Here is a 15,199-nt window from a genome sequence, read left to right as displayed (position 1 = left end):
CTTGACAATTGGTCAAACCCAAAGTCAACTTTCCAAAATATTAAATGTTATGAGATAACTCATAAAAATCCAATAATAAGTTTGTCTTGAAAGTTGGAGATTTTCCGGAAAGATGGGTTTAACGAACAATGCCTAAAAGGAAAGAAGTTTCGGATTTAAAAAGGTTGTCTTGAAAGTCTTTAAATAAAATAAACGTTGAGAAATGTAAACAATTAAAGTTCAAGGTTTAAAAATGTAACTATTTAAGAACTTAAATAATAACCCTTTTTAAAAATGTAAGTTTGCTCGAAACCAGGTTAAAATATCTAACGTTAATGTTTACTCAACCTATGTTAAGAAATAAGGTGGGTAAAATGCAAGAATGCAAGTCCCTTGGGATAAAGATACTAAAACAGTTTTTAACTAGTGTTCGGGTTGTTAGTTCGGGTCTTGACAATTGGTCAAACCCAAAGTCAACTTTCCAAAATATTAAATGTTATGAGATAACTCATAAAAATCCAATAATACTTAACCAAGTATGTAGATCTATTGTTTTAGAACTAACAACGTACGTTAAGCGAGTGTTCGGTTTTGTCTGTCCAAACTTTGTTATGAGATCAAGTTTGATTCAAGATTTCCAAGTACTTAAGAAAATAATTAAAATCAGTTTGTAAACTATTTTTAAAGAAATATACAAGTCTTGATAGCTAAAAACACACTTGTGTGCCTTAAGCGAGTTTCAATCGGTTTAGTTCGGTTTGGTTTGGTTTCCATCACAATAAGTTCATAGATGGTTTCCATATGCCCAAATATCCAAGAACTTGTATAATAATGTACAAATGAAAATACTTAAGTTTTACAACCAAAAAGTTAACATTAAAGTCTTTAAACAAAACTTCGGTTTTCGGTTCGGTTCTAGTTTCGGGTTAAGACCGAGGTTAGAATCTTCAAACCCATAACCATGGAACTCATAAAAATGATTTTATAAACTGAGATCTAACATTAAACATGTTTAAACAAGTATTTAACAAAAAACTAGAAAACAAAGTTCGGTTTACGGTTTAGAGCTATTTACGGTTAAACCGAAGCATAGACTCTTAAAACCCATAACCATGGAACTTATAAAAATGATAAACAAACTTAAAATGAGAAGAAGTTAAACATGGTTAGTATCCACAAACAAGTTATATAATTATTATATATATGTTGTACCACAAGCTTAAGTAAGTAAACAAAAATTAAAGAATGGTTCTTGTTATTAAGAAACCTTGAAGAGATGGATATATAATATTTGTTTGGGAGAGAAAAGAAGTGAATGGGCAAGATTAAAATGAGTAAAATACACTTGTATTTATATGACAAGAGTGTAGAGAAAAGATTGAGAGGGTGACAAGGCTCCACCAATAGAATCTCATGCAAAAATGTCAATTGGTTGCTTTTGAATTAATGTAAAACCATTAATTAAATTAAAATAATTAAAAGAAATCTGGAAATTATAGTTGGTAAAAATATTTATGGGATTAATTTGTTGGAAACTTTGGTCCTTGAAGTTCGTTTTAGGTCGTTTTGAGCATGAAATAAGCGTTTTGAACACCGTTAAGGGCCTTAAATGAAAACTACAAATTTTGGAACATGATTATAAGTTATGTGACATTCATCAAATTCGAGTATCGAGTTGTATTTGATTTGTAAACTTTTATCACGTAAACCCGACTCAACTTTTTTTAGAACCTTATTTAATTATTATATAATATTATTATAGACTTCGATCTTAAATAAATCGGTGTTTGTCATAATATAGTGTCGTTAAGAAGAACATAAGGGGTCCAAACTGATCTTTGTAAAGTTATTATTAGTTTTAAGAACCTTTGAACTCATATTAAACTTAAGTTGAAATTTAAGGGGGTTATTTTGAAAATATGTATTATATATATATATATATATATAAAATAAAAAAACCCTAACCCTCATACACATTAACTAGCCGCCCCATCTTCTTCCCAAAAATTCCGGCGACCCCGGCCGGTTTTCGGCGGACTTCCGACGCACCACCACTGACCACCACAGACGCACCACCACTAACCCTTCTCCCTCTCTGGTCCGTAAACCATCACCCGCAGCCACCCGTCCTTTCTCCCCCCTCGGATCGTTTGTCCGGTGACCGGGATACCGGCCACTGGTGCGTGCCGCTCTCTCTCACCCTCTCTCGCCGTCACTCTCCCTCTCTCTTTCCGGCTCTCTCTGTCTGTCTCTCTCTCTACTCTCTACGGCTCTCTCTCTCTCTCTCTCTCTCTCTGTGTGTTCTCTCTCTCTCCTCTCTCTGTCTTCGTTTTCCGGCGCGCCTCAGGCGGCCGGAATCGGCTCCGGCGGCTGTTGTTTCTTCACCTCCAGCGGGTTCGGCTCGGTTCCTTCTCGGTGTAGAGCCACGACCTCATGTACGACTAATAGGTAAATTAATTTTGGGCGTTGGTGCCATCGGTTTTCGCTTATCATTATTTTTTTCAGATCCAAATTGTTAATAATAGTTTTGTTTATCGGTTATATTTTTGAAAATGGTTGGATGGGTATGGAGTTGGTTTGATTTTGGGTAAAAGACGAACAGTCGGGTAATGGATATAAATTCCTTATGGGTTTAAGTTAACAAATTTTATCTTGGTTCGGTTGGTTTGTACGTTAATTATTAAACTAGAGGTCTTGGGTTCGGGTCTCATCATAGACCGGTTTTGGTATTATTTTTTTTACTTAACAAATTTATTTTCACTAATTAATACTAATCACTACCTAGAAATTATTATTAGTATTATTAGGTTTAACTTAGCATTACATTTATTTAGTATTACTATTATTATTATTAATATTATTATTATTAATATTATTATTATCATTATTATTATTATAAATATTGAAGTTGTTATTATTATTAAATATCATACTATAATTATTTATTAAAATTATATGTTGTTTATCAGTAATTATTAGTAATAACATTGTTATAAGCTTTACTATCAATTCATTTTTATAAAAACCGAACTCTTGAGTTAAAACCCGTCTTGTTCCTATTTAATATTGGTTTAGTTATTTAAAAACCCAAATAAAATAATATTATTTTTACTTTAATTATCAATTACGAGTCCCTAATCGTTAACAAATTAACCGGTAACCTGATTAACAACCGAACCTTCTCGTTCAATGTTTCAAATGTAGTTTCAACTAAAGTTCAAGTTCATTAATATATTTTATTTATTCGTTTTCAATTAGCTTTCAAGTCGGATTCGTTTGTTTCGTTAACAAGCGTTCTATATGTCAATCATTTATTATTTCCCGATTAGTCAATCGAGGTGAGTACTTTCATACCCCGTTTTCCATCTTTCGTTTGGGGTGACATTTCATACTTATCAAACTAAATGCCTTATTTACTTGAATCTTTCGTTTTGGTATTCTATGCTTACATGCTTATGTGTTTATCGCTTTTGAATGGTGGAACTATAAATCCTAGACCATTTGGCAACCCCTCATGGCAAGGTGTTGTTAACGTAACGCAATTAACGATAGCTATAAAATCCTAGACTACTTGGAAACCCCTTGTAACTAGGTGGCGCTAACGTAATTCTATTAGTGATTGTCAATTTATCCAAGTTGTTGCTTTTATTTATTGTTTTGTATACAAGTTTGTGGTTTTCTTTTATTATTATATACTTATATGCTCAAACTTATGAATTGCTCACCAACCTTTGTGTTGACAAACTTTATTTTATGAAATATTACAGGTTTGACTTTTGTTGACTCGAGAACTTGACGAAAAACGTCACCAAGACTATTAGTAAAACGAACAATATGATTACTACTTGTTTTCAAATTTGTTTATATGAACGAGATGTGTTGTTTATTGATTTATGAAATAAAATTAGTTGATTAAATATTGTCACTTTAAATAGTGTTTTGTGTATTTGGGCAATCGGTTGCACCCGGCATGTTCCGCCGCCTTTGGTCGGGGTGTGACAGATTGGTATCAGAGCCACAAGACTATAAGATAGGTGGTTAGACGTAACGACCTAGTATAGTCCTTACTTTAGGGTCTTTATACGTGTTGCCTATACGTGTTTACCCTACTTGATTGTTCAATACACTTGTTTATTTATATACTTATTTATTTTATCAAATCATAAATATACACATACAAACACTTTCATAGTACTCCAAGGTATCCTTACCTTAAAACGTAAAAACATTAGTTTTTACTGTGTTTTATGGATCACGAGCTTAACTTGGGTCCCGTTGTATCAAATCTCCTTAAATATTGTCTCATATGAGATGACCACTTTAAGTGGTCGAATGCGAGCATTCCGCTCGCCATCCTAATTTTCGGTGTCAAAACAATAGAACTGCGGTGGTACGTGGACTAGCGTTTTGACATGACGTTGTATTCTGATTTATTATTTTTGTTACAATAGTTATTTGAGTCGAAGACATGAAAAAGACGCGGTGGTACGTGCACACGTTTAGACTCCAACATGGTATTTTTGTAATAAAGGTTTTTAGTGTCGGAATATCAAGTCATGGTGGTTCATGCGCGATTTTTCCACCTTTAAATCTTAAAACATTATTATTACGTTTCAAGAACTTAAACCATTTTTCCTTCATTTTGTTATAAATTCTTATCACAAGTCTTCATCTATAAATGTTATATTTTTGTTATTGTTAATAATTCTTTTATATCTCAATTTCATATGGTAAAGTTTTACACCAATTATCTCATTTTGATTTCACAAGAATATTTATTGCAAATTTCGTTCATTAAAATCTCTTTGTTATAAAAATAATAATAATAAATAAATAAATATATGTACATATAGAGTTTGATCTCTTCATAATGATTTTTAATATGTGATTTTTAATTTGTCATTTATTTTCATTAAGATGATTTACAAACGAAAATCTTATTATATCAATTTCATCATATGAAGAAGGTTTTAAGATAAATTTCAACTCAAATTTTCAAGTAAATTTCCTATTGTATAAACTTTAAATTGTCTTTAAAGTCACTGTACAAAATTTTATAAAATTTTATTTTTATAACTATTCCGTTTATTTTGGACGACCACTTCAAAATTTTAATTATTTAAAATTCTCACAACATTTTAAATTACACCACATTATATAATACACGTGGTAAAAATTTTCGTTACCCAAATTTATTTTCATAACAACTTTCATCATGCAATCTTTGGTTCATTATAAATTTTCGTAAATAAAAATTTACATCATAGATTTTCCGCGTTCTAAAATTCTTATGATAGTTTTTCCATGATTTTTCAAGAAAGTCACAAACTTATAGCTTGTAATCTTCTTGAAACCCTCATGTAAACTTCATAGAAATTTTACTTTAAAGACAAAATCCTATGCTCGTGATATCTCGATTTACAATGCCGGTCATTTTAACTTACCACGATATTTTTGCTACACGATATTAAGTAACGAACTTGGTAAAAAAATTCATTTCGCAACTTTGTATTCCAAAAAACGACATTCATCATTTAATATTGAGACCTCATAACAAATTTTAACATTCAATTTACGTATTTTAAATTTCCTCATAAGCAAAAAAATTATTTTAATTCTTTATAAAAAAATTTTGTGTGATTCACACGCTCGGATCTCCAAAAATTCTGTTTATATAATATATATATATTCATATATGTATTAACTTGTAATTTTATCATCAAAATTTTCATGGATGTTTGAAACATTATTTATAAATTATGATATTTTCAATTTAATACCTATTATTAGTAAAAAGAAATCTCCCTATACACAACCACAAGTTCCGAAACACCCGTATCCCATCTCAAACTACCACCTTAAATCAAACCACCCCTCAACTTTAAAAGTTTTTCGAGCACTCATATCTTTCCTCGATATGAACGAAACCTAACACATCAAGTTATATCCTCACCTACCCAAACCCATGCAAGTCCAAGGTATACAAAAATCAACTCAACAAAAAGGCCCTAACTGCCGACACTCCTACGCTACGAAAACTTATCAAACCCACTATTCTAATACTTCAAAGACACCGACAAACACACCCACAAATGCTTTGAACATATACAAACCAAAGTTTACCCAACTAAGACTCAAAACCCTTTGACCCATACTATGTCGAGTCACAAACCATATCGCCACACCGTTACCATCCAACCATAGAGTTTGATATCAAAATGGCAACCCAAACACTCCTTACTAAATACATGTATAAACCGAATCTCAACCCATACTAGTCAAGATCAAATTATCCAACTTATCAATTTAACCCGAGCTCAAATAAACCAAACCTCACCTATTAGCCCAACCACTACTCACACATATCAGCTAAGCCTAACCCACTTAAATGACCAAAACTCAACAAACCCCATCAATTCAACTCAAGAAAACTCAACTATCCAAGCCAACCTAAACACTCTCACTTACCACTAAACTTCCAAACCATTCACTGTACGAAGCCTAAAACCCCTCCCTACACATGCAAGCTTCGTTTTTCCCTAGATTTATATATATATATATATATATATATATATTGAGAAAACTCAACTTAAAATACCCCGGCATGCTCCGCCGCCTTTGGTCGGGGTGTGACAACTTAAAATACACTTTTTTATTAATATCAAAGGATCCGGAAAGCAAAATGGGTCGGGTTTACAATACAATTACGAATACAAATCGAACCGAAAATGACAAATGTCACAAGTGTTGGGTTCTAAAGTTGGTCCAGTCCCATCACCTTGATCATTCCCATGTCTTCTCTCTCCATATGTTTTGTCTCCATCAAGAAAAGTCAATCTTCCTTGACCTGTCACTTCTCTACCCCATTCCCATCCCTCACTTTCAATAAAGGCAACATCTTTACCAACCATAACCTTCCTTTAGATGGGATCAAACATTCTGTAAGCTTTTGATTTCCTACTAATACCTAAGAAGACACATTTGATGCTTTTGTTGTCTAACTTAGTTCTCAGTTGGGAAGGAATCAATACATACCCAATGCACCCAAATATTCGAAAGTAGTCTACTTTTGGTTTCATTACAGACCACCTCTCTTCTAGTACCATGTTTACGACAGATGTAGTATCACATCTGTTCAACGCATGACATCCCCTATTTGCTGCTTCAGACCAAAAATAATTTGGCATGTTCTTCTCAATCAATAGACATCTTACCATGTCCATCAATATTCTATTTTGACGTTCTGCCACTCCATTCTGTTGTGGAGTGTATGCAGTGGTAAGTTGTCTTTTGATTCCGTTGTTCTCACAAAATTCATTAAAAGCTTTTGAAGTAAACTCTCCTCCACGATCAATTCTAAGACACTTTACTTTTTCTTCAGTTTCCTTTTCAACCATAATCTTAAACTTCTTAAAATAATCTAAAGTCACTTTTTTTTCAAGAAAATAGACCCAGCCCTTTCGAGAAAAATCATCAACAATGACCATAACATACCTCTTCCCACTAGGGGATGTTGGATTGATAGGTCCACACAGATCTGTGTGGAGTAGTTATAGCCTCTTAGATGCTCCCCACAGGCTTTTCTTTGGCATGTTCTCCCTTGTTTGTTTTCCCAGGTTGCACACTTCACATGTTTTACTTGACTCAGCTTCACATGGTAAACCTTCTACCATCCGATTGAACTGCATTGTTCTTAGGCTTTTGTTGTTCACATGGCCTAATCGCTTGTGCCATAATTGTTTTGGAATCTCCAGCTCTGTTTTCCAACATTTCTCTTCAGACATTAGAGTAGCTCTAACCAAGAACATTCTGTTCTTAGATATCCTGGAGGTGATTATCAACCCTCGTTGTGGGTGGTACAACTTGCATTCTCCTCGTTTTATCAACACTGTAATATATTTTTCTTGCAATTGTCCAACACTTATAAGGCTTGAAGTGAGGTTAGGAACATAGTACACCTTTGTGATTATTTGTGACAAGCCATCCACCACCAACTTCACATCACCTATTCCTTTGACTGAAAGTCGAAGGTCATTTACAAGTTTCACTGTGTGTACAAAGTTTTCATTGAGGTTTATAACCCATTCACGAGCACCCGTCATATGGTTAGAACATGCTAAATCAAGGAACCAAATTCCTGATCGTTGCTCTTCATTTGTTTCTGCATGTGTCATCATAAGAAAGTCTTCCCCTTCATCAAGCTCGGCATAATTCACTGGCTTGTCACCTCAGTTGCATTCATAGGCAAAGTGACCGAGTTGATGACATCGATAGCATTCCACAAGTGACTTGTCAAATCTGGTCTTGATCTTCCTCTACCACGTCCTCGACCTCTACTTTGATACCCTCTTCCTCGTCCACGACCTCGTCCACCACCATGTGTTTCAAGCTCAGTCTTTAATAATTGATCATCCGGCAGTTTTCGAGATAGCTTCTGTTCATGAACAAGAAGGGAAATTCGAATTTCGTCGACCGATAATTCATCAGTATTCTTAGACTCCTCAATAGAACATACTACAAAATTATAATTCTCAGTAAGGGATCTGATAATTTTCTCTACCACTTTAACATCTGTCATGTCCTCTCCAAAATTCCTCATGTCGTTAGCAGCAACCATGTCCCGACCAAAGTATTCAGTTATACCTTCTCCTTCCCTCATCTCAAGGGTTTCAAAATCTCTGCGGAGTCTCTAAAGTTGTGCTCTTTTAACCCTAGCATTACCTTGATACTTTTCTTCATGGAATCCCATATCTCCTTCGACGTATCTTTCTTAGTCATCGTCTTCAGAATTTGCTTGTCGATTGATTGAAACAAGTAATTCTTGGCCTTAGATCCTTCAATTGCAGTGTCTGTAGGTTAGTTCGTTGCGTGGGTGTGACATGTTCTCCTTCACCGGGTTCAGAGAAACCTGGCTTAATCACGACCCAGTCTCCTTCGATCTCAGCAACATCTTCATCACCATGCTCCAATGATCATAGTCTCATCAAACTTCGGGACAAATGGAGATTGAAAACCTATGTGTTCTTCAGCCATGGAAGCTTGTTTCACTCGTCTCTCTCACCCAGAAGTTGCGCTCTAATACCACTTGAAAGTAGGTATCACTAATTCATTCACAACTTCCAATGCTTCATTCATAAAATAACATGCTATAAATAGCTACAAGATAAAGAAACTGACTCTAGACGTGCACCACTATTCCTCCATGATTTCCCACAAACCAGGATAAACATGGGACACAATTGAACCCTAACTACCATGCAAACAATATGGAAATAAACGTGCAAATGCAGACTTAAACACCCTTGGGTCAGGTCCATTATTCTACTGGATCAAATTAAACATGCAGACAAATTGAACCCGACACTTCCCACCGACATTCAAGGGCCAAATGCTTTCTGGTTTCCCAGCCCAAGCATTTTCGGTAGCCGACCTTCCACCCTTGTTATATTAACCGAGGACATGCCCCTCGCGTTAGGCAACCCCTTTGCATGTCCCTGTGACTTGGTATCAATTCTCCCTTTTGTAGATAGCCCCATGCAATCCTCGACCAAATTTGTTTCCGGTCAGACTACCTTCGGCCTCTCGCCGACTTTGGCTCTCCCGGCCCACTTTGATTGACAATGGCCCAAACAAACAACCAATCCATCGGCCTAAACAAATGTTTTCGTTTATTTTCAATTCATCGAGCCAATACGCTAAAACTTTGGTTTGTTTTTAGGCACATTAAGGGTTGTTTGCTTTGGACCCATTAGGGCTTGTTTTGATTCGATAGTTTAACGGTTTGTTTGGGCCTTGGGCCAACAAACAAATAGTACGTAAAATGAAGTCACGTTCCTTGAAGATAGGAAGTTTAGGCATGCATATATATCTGCAACCATTTTAAACAGTTATGGATAGAACCGTCCAAGTTAATAATCATGATTTTTCATTCGGTTTAAGTGGTGTCGATTGAATCAGGTGTCTGTAATCACAACATACAATCAGTTTTGTTAATCTAGTTTCTTGTTGCAATCACAAGTGGTGTTATTCATACTCATAATTCGATTTCTTTGTGTGTTAATCAACACAAACACAAACTTACAAGAAATCGAATTGCGAGTATGAATAACACCACTTGTGAGTAAAACAAGAATCTAAATTAACAAAACTGATTGTATGTTGCTATTACAGACACCTGATTCAGTTGACACTATTTAAACAAAATGAATAACCATGATGGTTAACATGGACGGTTATATCCATAACCGTTAATGGTTGTAGATCTACATGTGTACCCAACCGTCTTATCTTCAAGAAACATGATTTCATGTTACATACTTTTTGTTTGTTGGCCCACGACCCAATCAAACAATTAAACCATCGGATCAAAACAAACCCTAACGGGCCCAAAGCAAGCAAACCTTTAATGGGCCTAAAAACAAACTAACCAAAGTTTTAACGCACTGACTCGATAAACTGAAAATAAATGAAAGCATTAAACAACCTCTCGAGTAACACCACCGAACTTTGGTTCCCCCACTTTGATTGCCTATAACCCAAACAAACAACTAATCCATCGGTCCATTAACAAACCCTAGAGAGCCAACTTAAACAAAGCATAAAACAAATTATTTAAACGTACTAAGACCTAATAACTAAAATAAATGAAACATAAGTGAATAAACGAAACAGCCCACTGATGAATTAACGGGTCACATATGAAATCATATAATTATATTTAAATGGTTATATAAAAACATTTTGATATTTGTTGATTTACAATTTAAGTAACTTACGAACTAAATGTCGGATATAACACCTTCAATATTGGAAACTCTGCACTAGTAGAACCGTAGAACACTGGTGTTAACTCTTTAAAAATGCTGGTTGTTCTAAGCAGAGATTTTGCTACAGTTGATACCAACTCAAAATTAAAAAAATCCATGTTCTACTTTCCCTTACGACGACCATGCTCTGATTTACTTCGTTGCATCCTTACGTGTGCAAGTTCCTGTGTTGTTTCTTCTTCCATGATTTCCCTTACCTTGTCTGATCCTGTTTCCCGGACCTTTTTCCCCTTTGACTTGTGTCCGGATTCCGACCTTTGGCTTGTGCTGCTTGGACCACTTATTCGTCTAGCAACCTTTGCTTTAGCGGACTGTTCACCTGAGCCCAATTCTAATCTGTTGAGGTAATCCTCTGTGGTTTCTGCTAGTTCTCCGCCTTGAGATTGTATTACGGATTGACGGCTTTCGTGGCCTTTTGTTGCCTTGCTACCATGTTTCTCATTCTCAAAGAAAAGGACTTGCACAACAGTTCTCAGTGGAAGCTTCTCATTTTTCACAGCATGGGCACGCGCCTCAGCAGATAGTTTTTGGCAGTCCAAAATGCTACACAGGTGCTTCTTCTCTTCCTTACTCATTTGGGGATGTTCCTGCTCATGTTCATCATTTTTAGATAGTAGGAAATGTATATGAATAACATATGTATGTACATATTGATATATTCTAATAAGAGACTCTGAATGTTACTTGTTTCTTCTTATATTACTTACAGTTAGATATATGTTAACTGCCTTGTAAAGTTTGTCATGTTTAGGCCGCGCAAAATCAGGTAAAGCTTTGGCAAGAGACACTACTTTCGGTACCGACATATTCGGGTCCATGGAGACGACATTGAGATAAGAGTCCACTAGGTTCCCAACCTTTGTAATCAAATTAAGTGAATTTGCATCTCTAGAATATGTTTTTCTCCATTGCGCGATATAGCCCTCCAAGACAACCTCAACTAGTTCAATATTATAAATGTGACGATCAGCAGAATAGTCTTGTGAAGAAGGTAGCATTAAGTCATCTAGTGTGGCCTCCCCTAATTGCAAGCTGCATTTCTTAATGATTTGAGAACGAATCACTTGAGACGCGTCTAAAAGATTCCCCATGTTAAGGAGTCTCAGCAGGAATCCAACTGAAACTGATCCTCTTTCGTCTGGAAGAAGGCTTACGATCATCTCAAGCCGCTTTTTTCTCTTCGCGGGTTCTTCTTCTTGGTTCATTTGAGAAGCTGTTGAGGTTTCTGGGTGCGGCCTCACGTCTGAAAGCCAACGGCATGCGTAAACATGTAAAGCTTCACCAATAAGCTGTGGTGGCAGCATGTTTATTGACTTCACAGTATTAATCACACATCTGAATAGGTCTACATTCAGGTCTGCTATATCTTCGGTCCACCAATCTTTAGGGGCGGACTTGTGGTGCTTCTTTTTTTCATATCCTTGTCTGGTATATCTGAAAGACCATCTAACCTGCATAGGCCCATGATTTTAAGTTCATAGTGGCAATTTTTTTATTACTGTTAATGAAGATTTATTCTAGTGATTACCTGTGATGGGGGTGTGAGTATTTTATCAACTATACAATCAATGCAGCTTCTGATAATCCCAAGATTCTCAGACCATTCAGGAAACCTTTCGGTAGTCTGCAATGCAAGAACCGAATCTTTCCAACCTTCAAGAATGCAAGAATTAAAGAAAACCTCTAGCTTTGATATAAAGTTTCCCTTCCCAACAGATTCTGTCATTTGCATGAACTTAGCAGCGCATATCGCTCGTACAAAGTTCCGGGCACTTAGATCAATTTTGATCCCATAACAGAACTTGGCACACAGCTCGAAACCATCTGCACCACCAGGAATGTCATGAAGCTCCACAGTAACACTTGTTGTGTCTTCTCTTTCTGAGCAGAGTTGTTGCAGGAGCCCACACTTTTGAACAAGTGGAAACTGAAACTCGGTATACCACAATGGTCTATGTAATTTTATTGTTAAAAAGTACTAAAAGTATGTATGCATTTACATATTCTTGTTTTGTATCTACAGTTACTTGCGTTATGAAGAAGGTATGTTACATTGTTGATGCATATCGAGAGGTCGCTGGGTAAGTCAGAGATCATTGTCCTGAAATTTGCTAATCGTTGTTAATTGCTTTACTTACTAGCATTATTCAAGAAAGAACAACGATATACGAACCTTGTGGCTTCGCCCGTGTAGAAGGTGTCTGGTCTTGTCCCAAGTCTCATGAACTTCATTTTGTATCTTGTTCTTTCTCCATGATAACATCTGTATTTTCCACAATTTAAAGGTCATAATTCTTTATAAACATCTACATTTGCTTCTCCCATATGTGTTCAGTAAAATGAGCACAGAAGTCTATGTTGCTGCTTTTAATGATTTAAACAACAATGAAGTTAAGTGTAGAAAATGAGGATTAAGAGGTACATAGAGCTTGGAAAGGTGTCCGCTACTAGACCCACATGATAATAGGAGACACCATTAACTTGCAAAGGTCTCAGTCTTGGCCAACATAAGTGTCCCATATTGTCTCTCCATTGTTTCCCTATGATAACTGCCCTACCAGCCATTTTCAATGGAAGAAAATCTCTCATAAAAAGAAGGTATTGATCTAAATGCTGATATATTAAAAACATGTTTTGCATTGTAACTTTCTAGTTTTTTTCAGAATAGTGTTTAATGTTCACATGCCCAATAATTGAACTAGATGGTTGCCGATAGTCTGACATGCAAGCTAGTAATAAGCCAACGAAACGCCATAAATTGGCGGCAATATACCAGAACTTGCTTATCTCAAAGGTGGTTGTGATCAAGAATCTGAGATCTCAAAAGACAAATATGCCACCATGAGTGAATAACTAATAATTTAGCACTGATATGACTCTTTCTTTACAATATCAGTTGCAATTAGTAAATATCTTAAAACATGAGTAGAAAACTAACATTCATGAGAAATATTGTCATTTGAATAAGACGCACTAGATACGGATGGACAAAAAGTGATTATAATTAGTCGAACGAACACAAAATCAGAATTCTCACACAGGAATTTAGTATATACTGTCTGACGAAGTGGAAACCAGTGTTTTGTATGCCTACAGAAAATTCATGTGTCAGTTTAAGAAAGATATATGATAAAAGAAGAGAGAGAGATACACCTTAGAAGATACTGCTTAAGAACAACTTGAACCCTTTATCTAGTAGTCTTTGCATGCTTAGAAATGACAGGTGATGTGAATTAAGAGGCCACTGTGCAAACATCTAATGGCACAGTATCAAGTTGTTTTGCACATATGGAATGGCACCCACTCTTTACAACTCCCTGAACATGAAATATACTTTATCTAATTAATTTCAAGATCATTACATGATCCCATTTTCTTGCAAGGAAAAAAGTAGCATAACTGTAAATGGTTATGCAACCTTTTCATATTTATAAAGAATGCACTAGCTTAGCCCATCCCTATATATGTAGTTTGTGTTGTTACTTTCTTATTTGTCTTTCTGTCATTGGCATATATATGGCCCTTCTTTAGGTTCTCATATTCCAACCTTTCACATAAATAAATGCAAACTTCCTGCTTGTGGTCACTGTTTATTAGCTATAACAATTAATAATATAACTTAAAAGGTCAACTCAATATATATATATATTAATTCTGTCACTTGATGAAATATTGGTACCCTGTAGCTACTTTCTTTTTGAAAATGTAAAATGGAATATGCCATTCACCTGAAATTATTAAAGGATGTTGGTTGGTTGGCAGCAATCAAGCATGGTTTAAAAGTTATAAAAGTAGTTTATCAATCAACATACAAATTAAGAAGCTCCAAGAAACAATTATGGCAATGGCACCAGCAACAATGGCTCATATGTATAGACTTGCTATAACTTTCTTAGCTTGCTAATTAGACGATGATATATAGCTAATCACACAATAAACCGACACATTCTAGAGAATTCATGCATTTAATGATGAGATATGAGAAGGATATGATAAAGATTAAAAAAGGAAAATAGGAAAATAGGGTATCAATAAAGCACATGTGTTGGCATGTGTTTGTGGTATTCCTTAAAACACCAAGACCGACATGTAAAATGAAAAATCTAATCATAGTATAAAGATGCATATTAGAGATTTATGGGTTTAGTCAAAAGAGTAATATAACATAAGCATGAAAGTAGGAAGATGGAGGTAGGGTTGTACCATTCAAGGGAAAAAGAAATGAAAAGTTGAATAGAGGTAGACTTGGGACCATCAAGCAAAGAAGAAAAGAATATTATTATGCAAAATTCATCATGATTTCTCCCACTAGTCTTTGGTATCTTCTTCCTTCAGATGCTACTACATCACAAGGCCCCTTGATACCCGATGTCGGCCACTGTAAGATGGTACGT

The 15,199-nt window shown here is 35.3% G+C and overlaps 1 protein-coding gene across 1 annotated transcript; it reads right to left on the bottom strand.

Moving 5' to 3' along the window:
• Positions 1–10,708: 10,708 nt before the first annotated feature.
• LOC143589090 (BTB/POZ domain-containing protein At5g47800-like) lies at positions 10,709–14,154 on the bottom strand. Its single transcript, XM_077069944.1, has 5 exons — positions 12,979–14,154; positions 12,837–12,906; positions 12,334–12,732; positions 11,513–12,256; positions 10,709–11,392 (listed from the first exon to the last, which is right to left on the bottom strand). The coding sequence occupies exons 1-5, from the start codon at positions 13,035–13,037 to the stop codon at positions 10,907–10,909; spliced, it is 1,758 nt and encodes a 585-aa protein (XP_076926059.1). The 5' UTR covers positions 13,038–14,154; the 3' UTR covers positions 10,709–10,906.
• Positions 14,155–15,199: the final 1,045 nt, after the last annotated feature.

The sequence above is a fragment of the Bidens hawaiensis genome, unplaced genomic scaffold (genome assembly GCF_021521415.1).
Source record: "Bidens hawaiensis isolate Kalapana, Puna unplaced genomic scaffold, B.hawaiensis_p1.1 tig00037215_1, whole genome shotgun sequence".
Lineage (NCBI taxonomy): Eukaryota > Viridiplantae > Streptophyta > Magnoliopsida > Asterales > Asteraceae > Bidens > Bidens hawaiensis.
The sequence above is the reverse complement of the archived record's forward strand: the minus strand, read 5'-3'. Positions and strand labels throughout refer to the sequence as shown.

Coding starts and splice junctions, on each gene's coding strand:
- LOC143589090 (XM_077069944.1), bottom strand. CDS start 13,037: ATGAAGTTCATGAGACTTGGGACAAGACCAGACACCTTCTACACGGGC. Junction 12,733..12,836: donor TAACATACCTTCTTCATAAC/GCAAGTAACTGT, acceptor ACCGAGTTTCAG/TTTCCACTTGTTCAAAAGTG. Junction 11,393..11,512: donor CAGTTAACATATATCTAACT/GTAAGTAATATA, acceptor GAACATGAGCAG/GAACATCCCCAAATGAGTAA.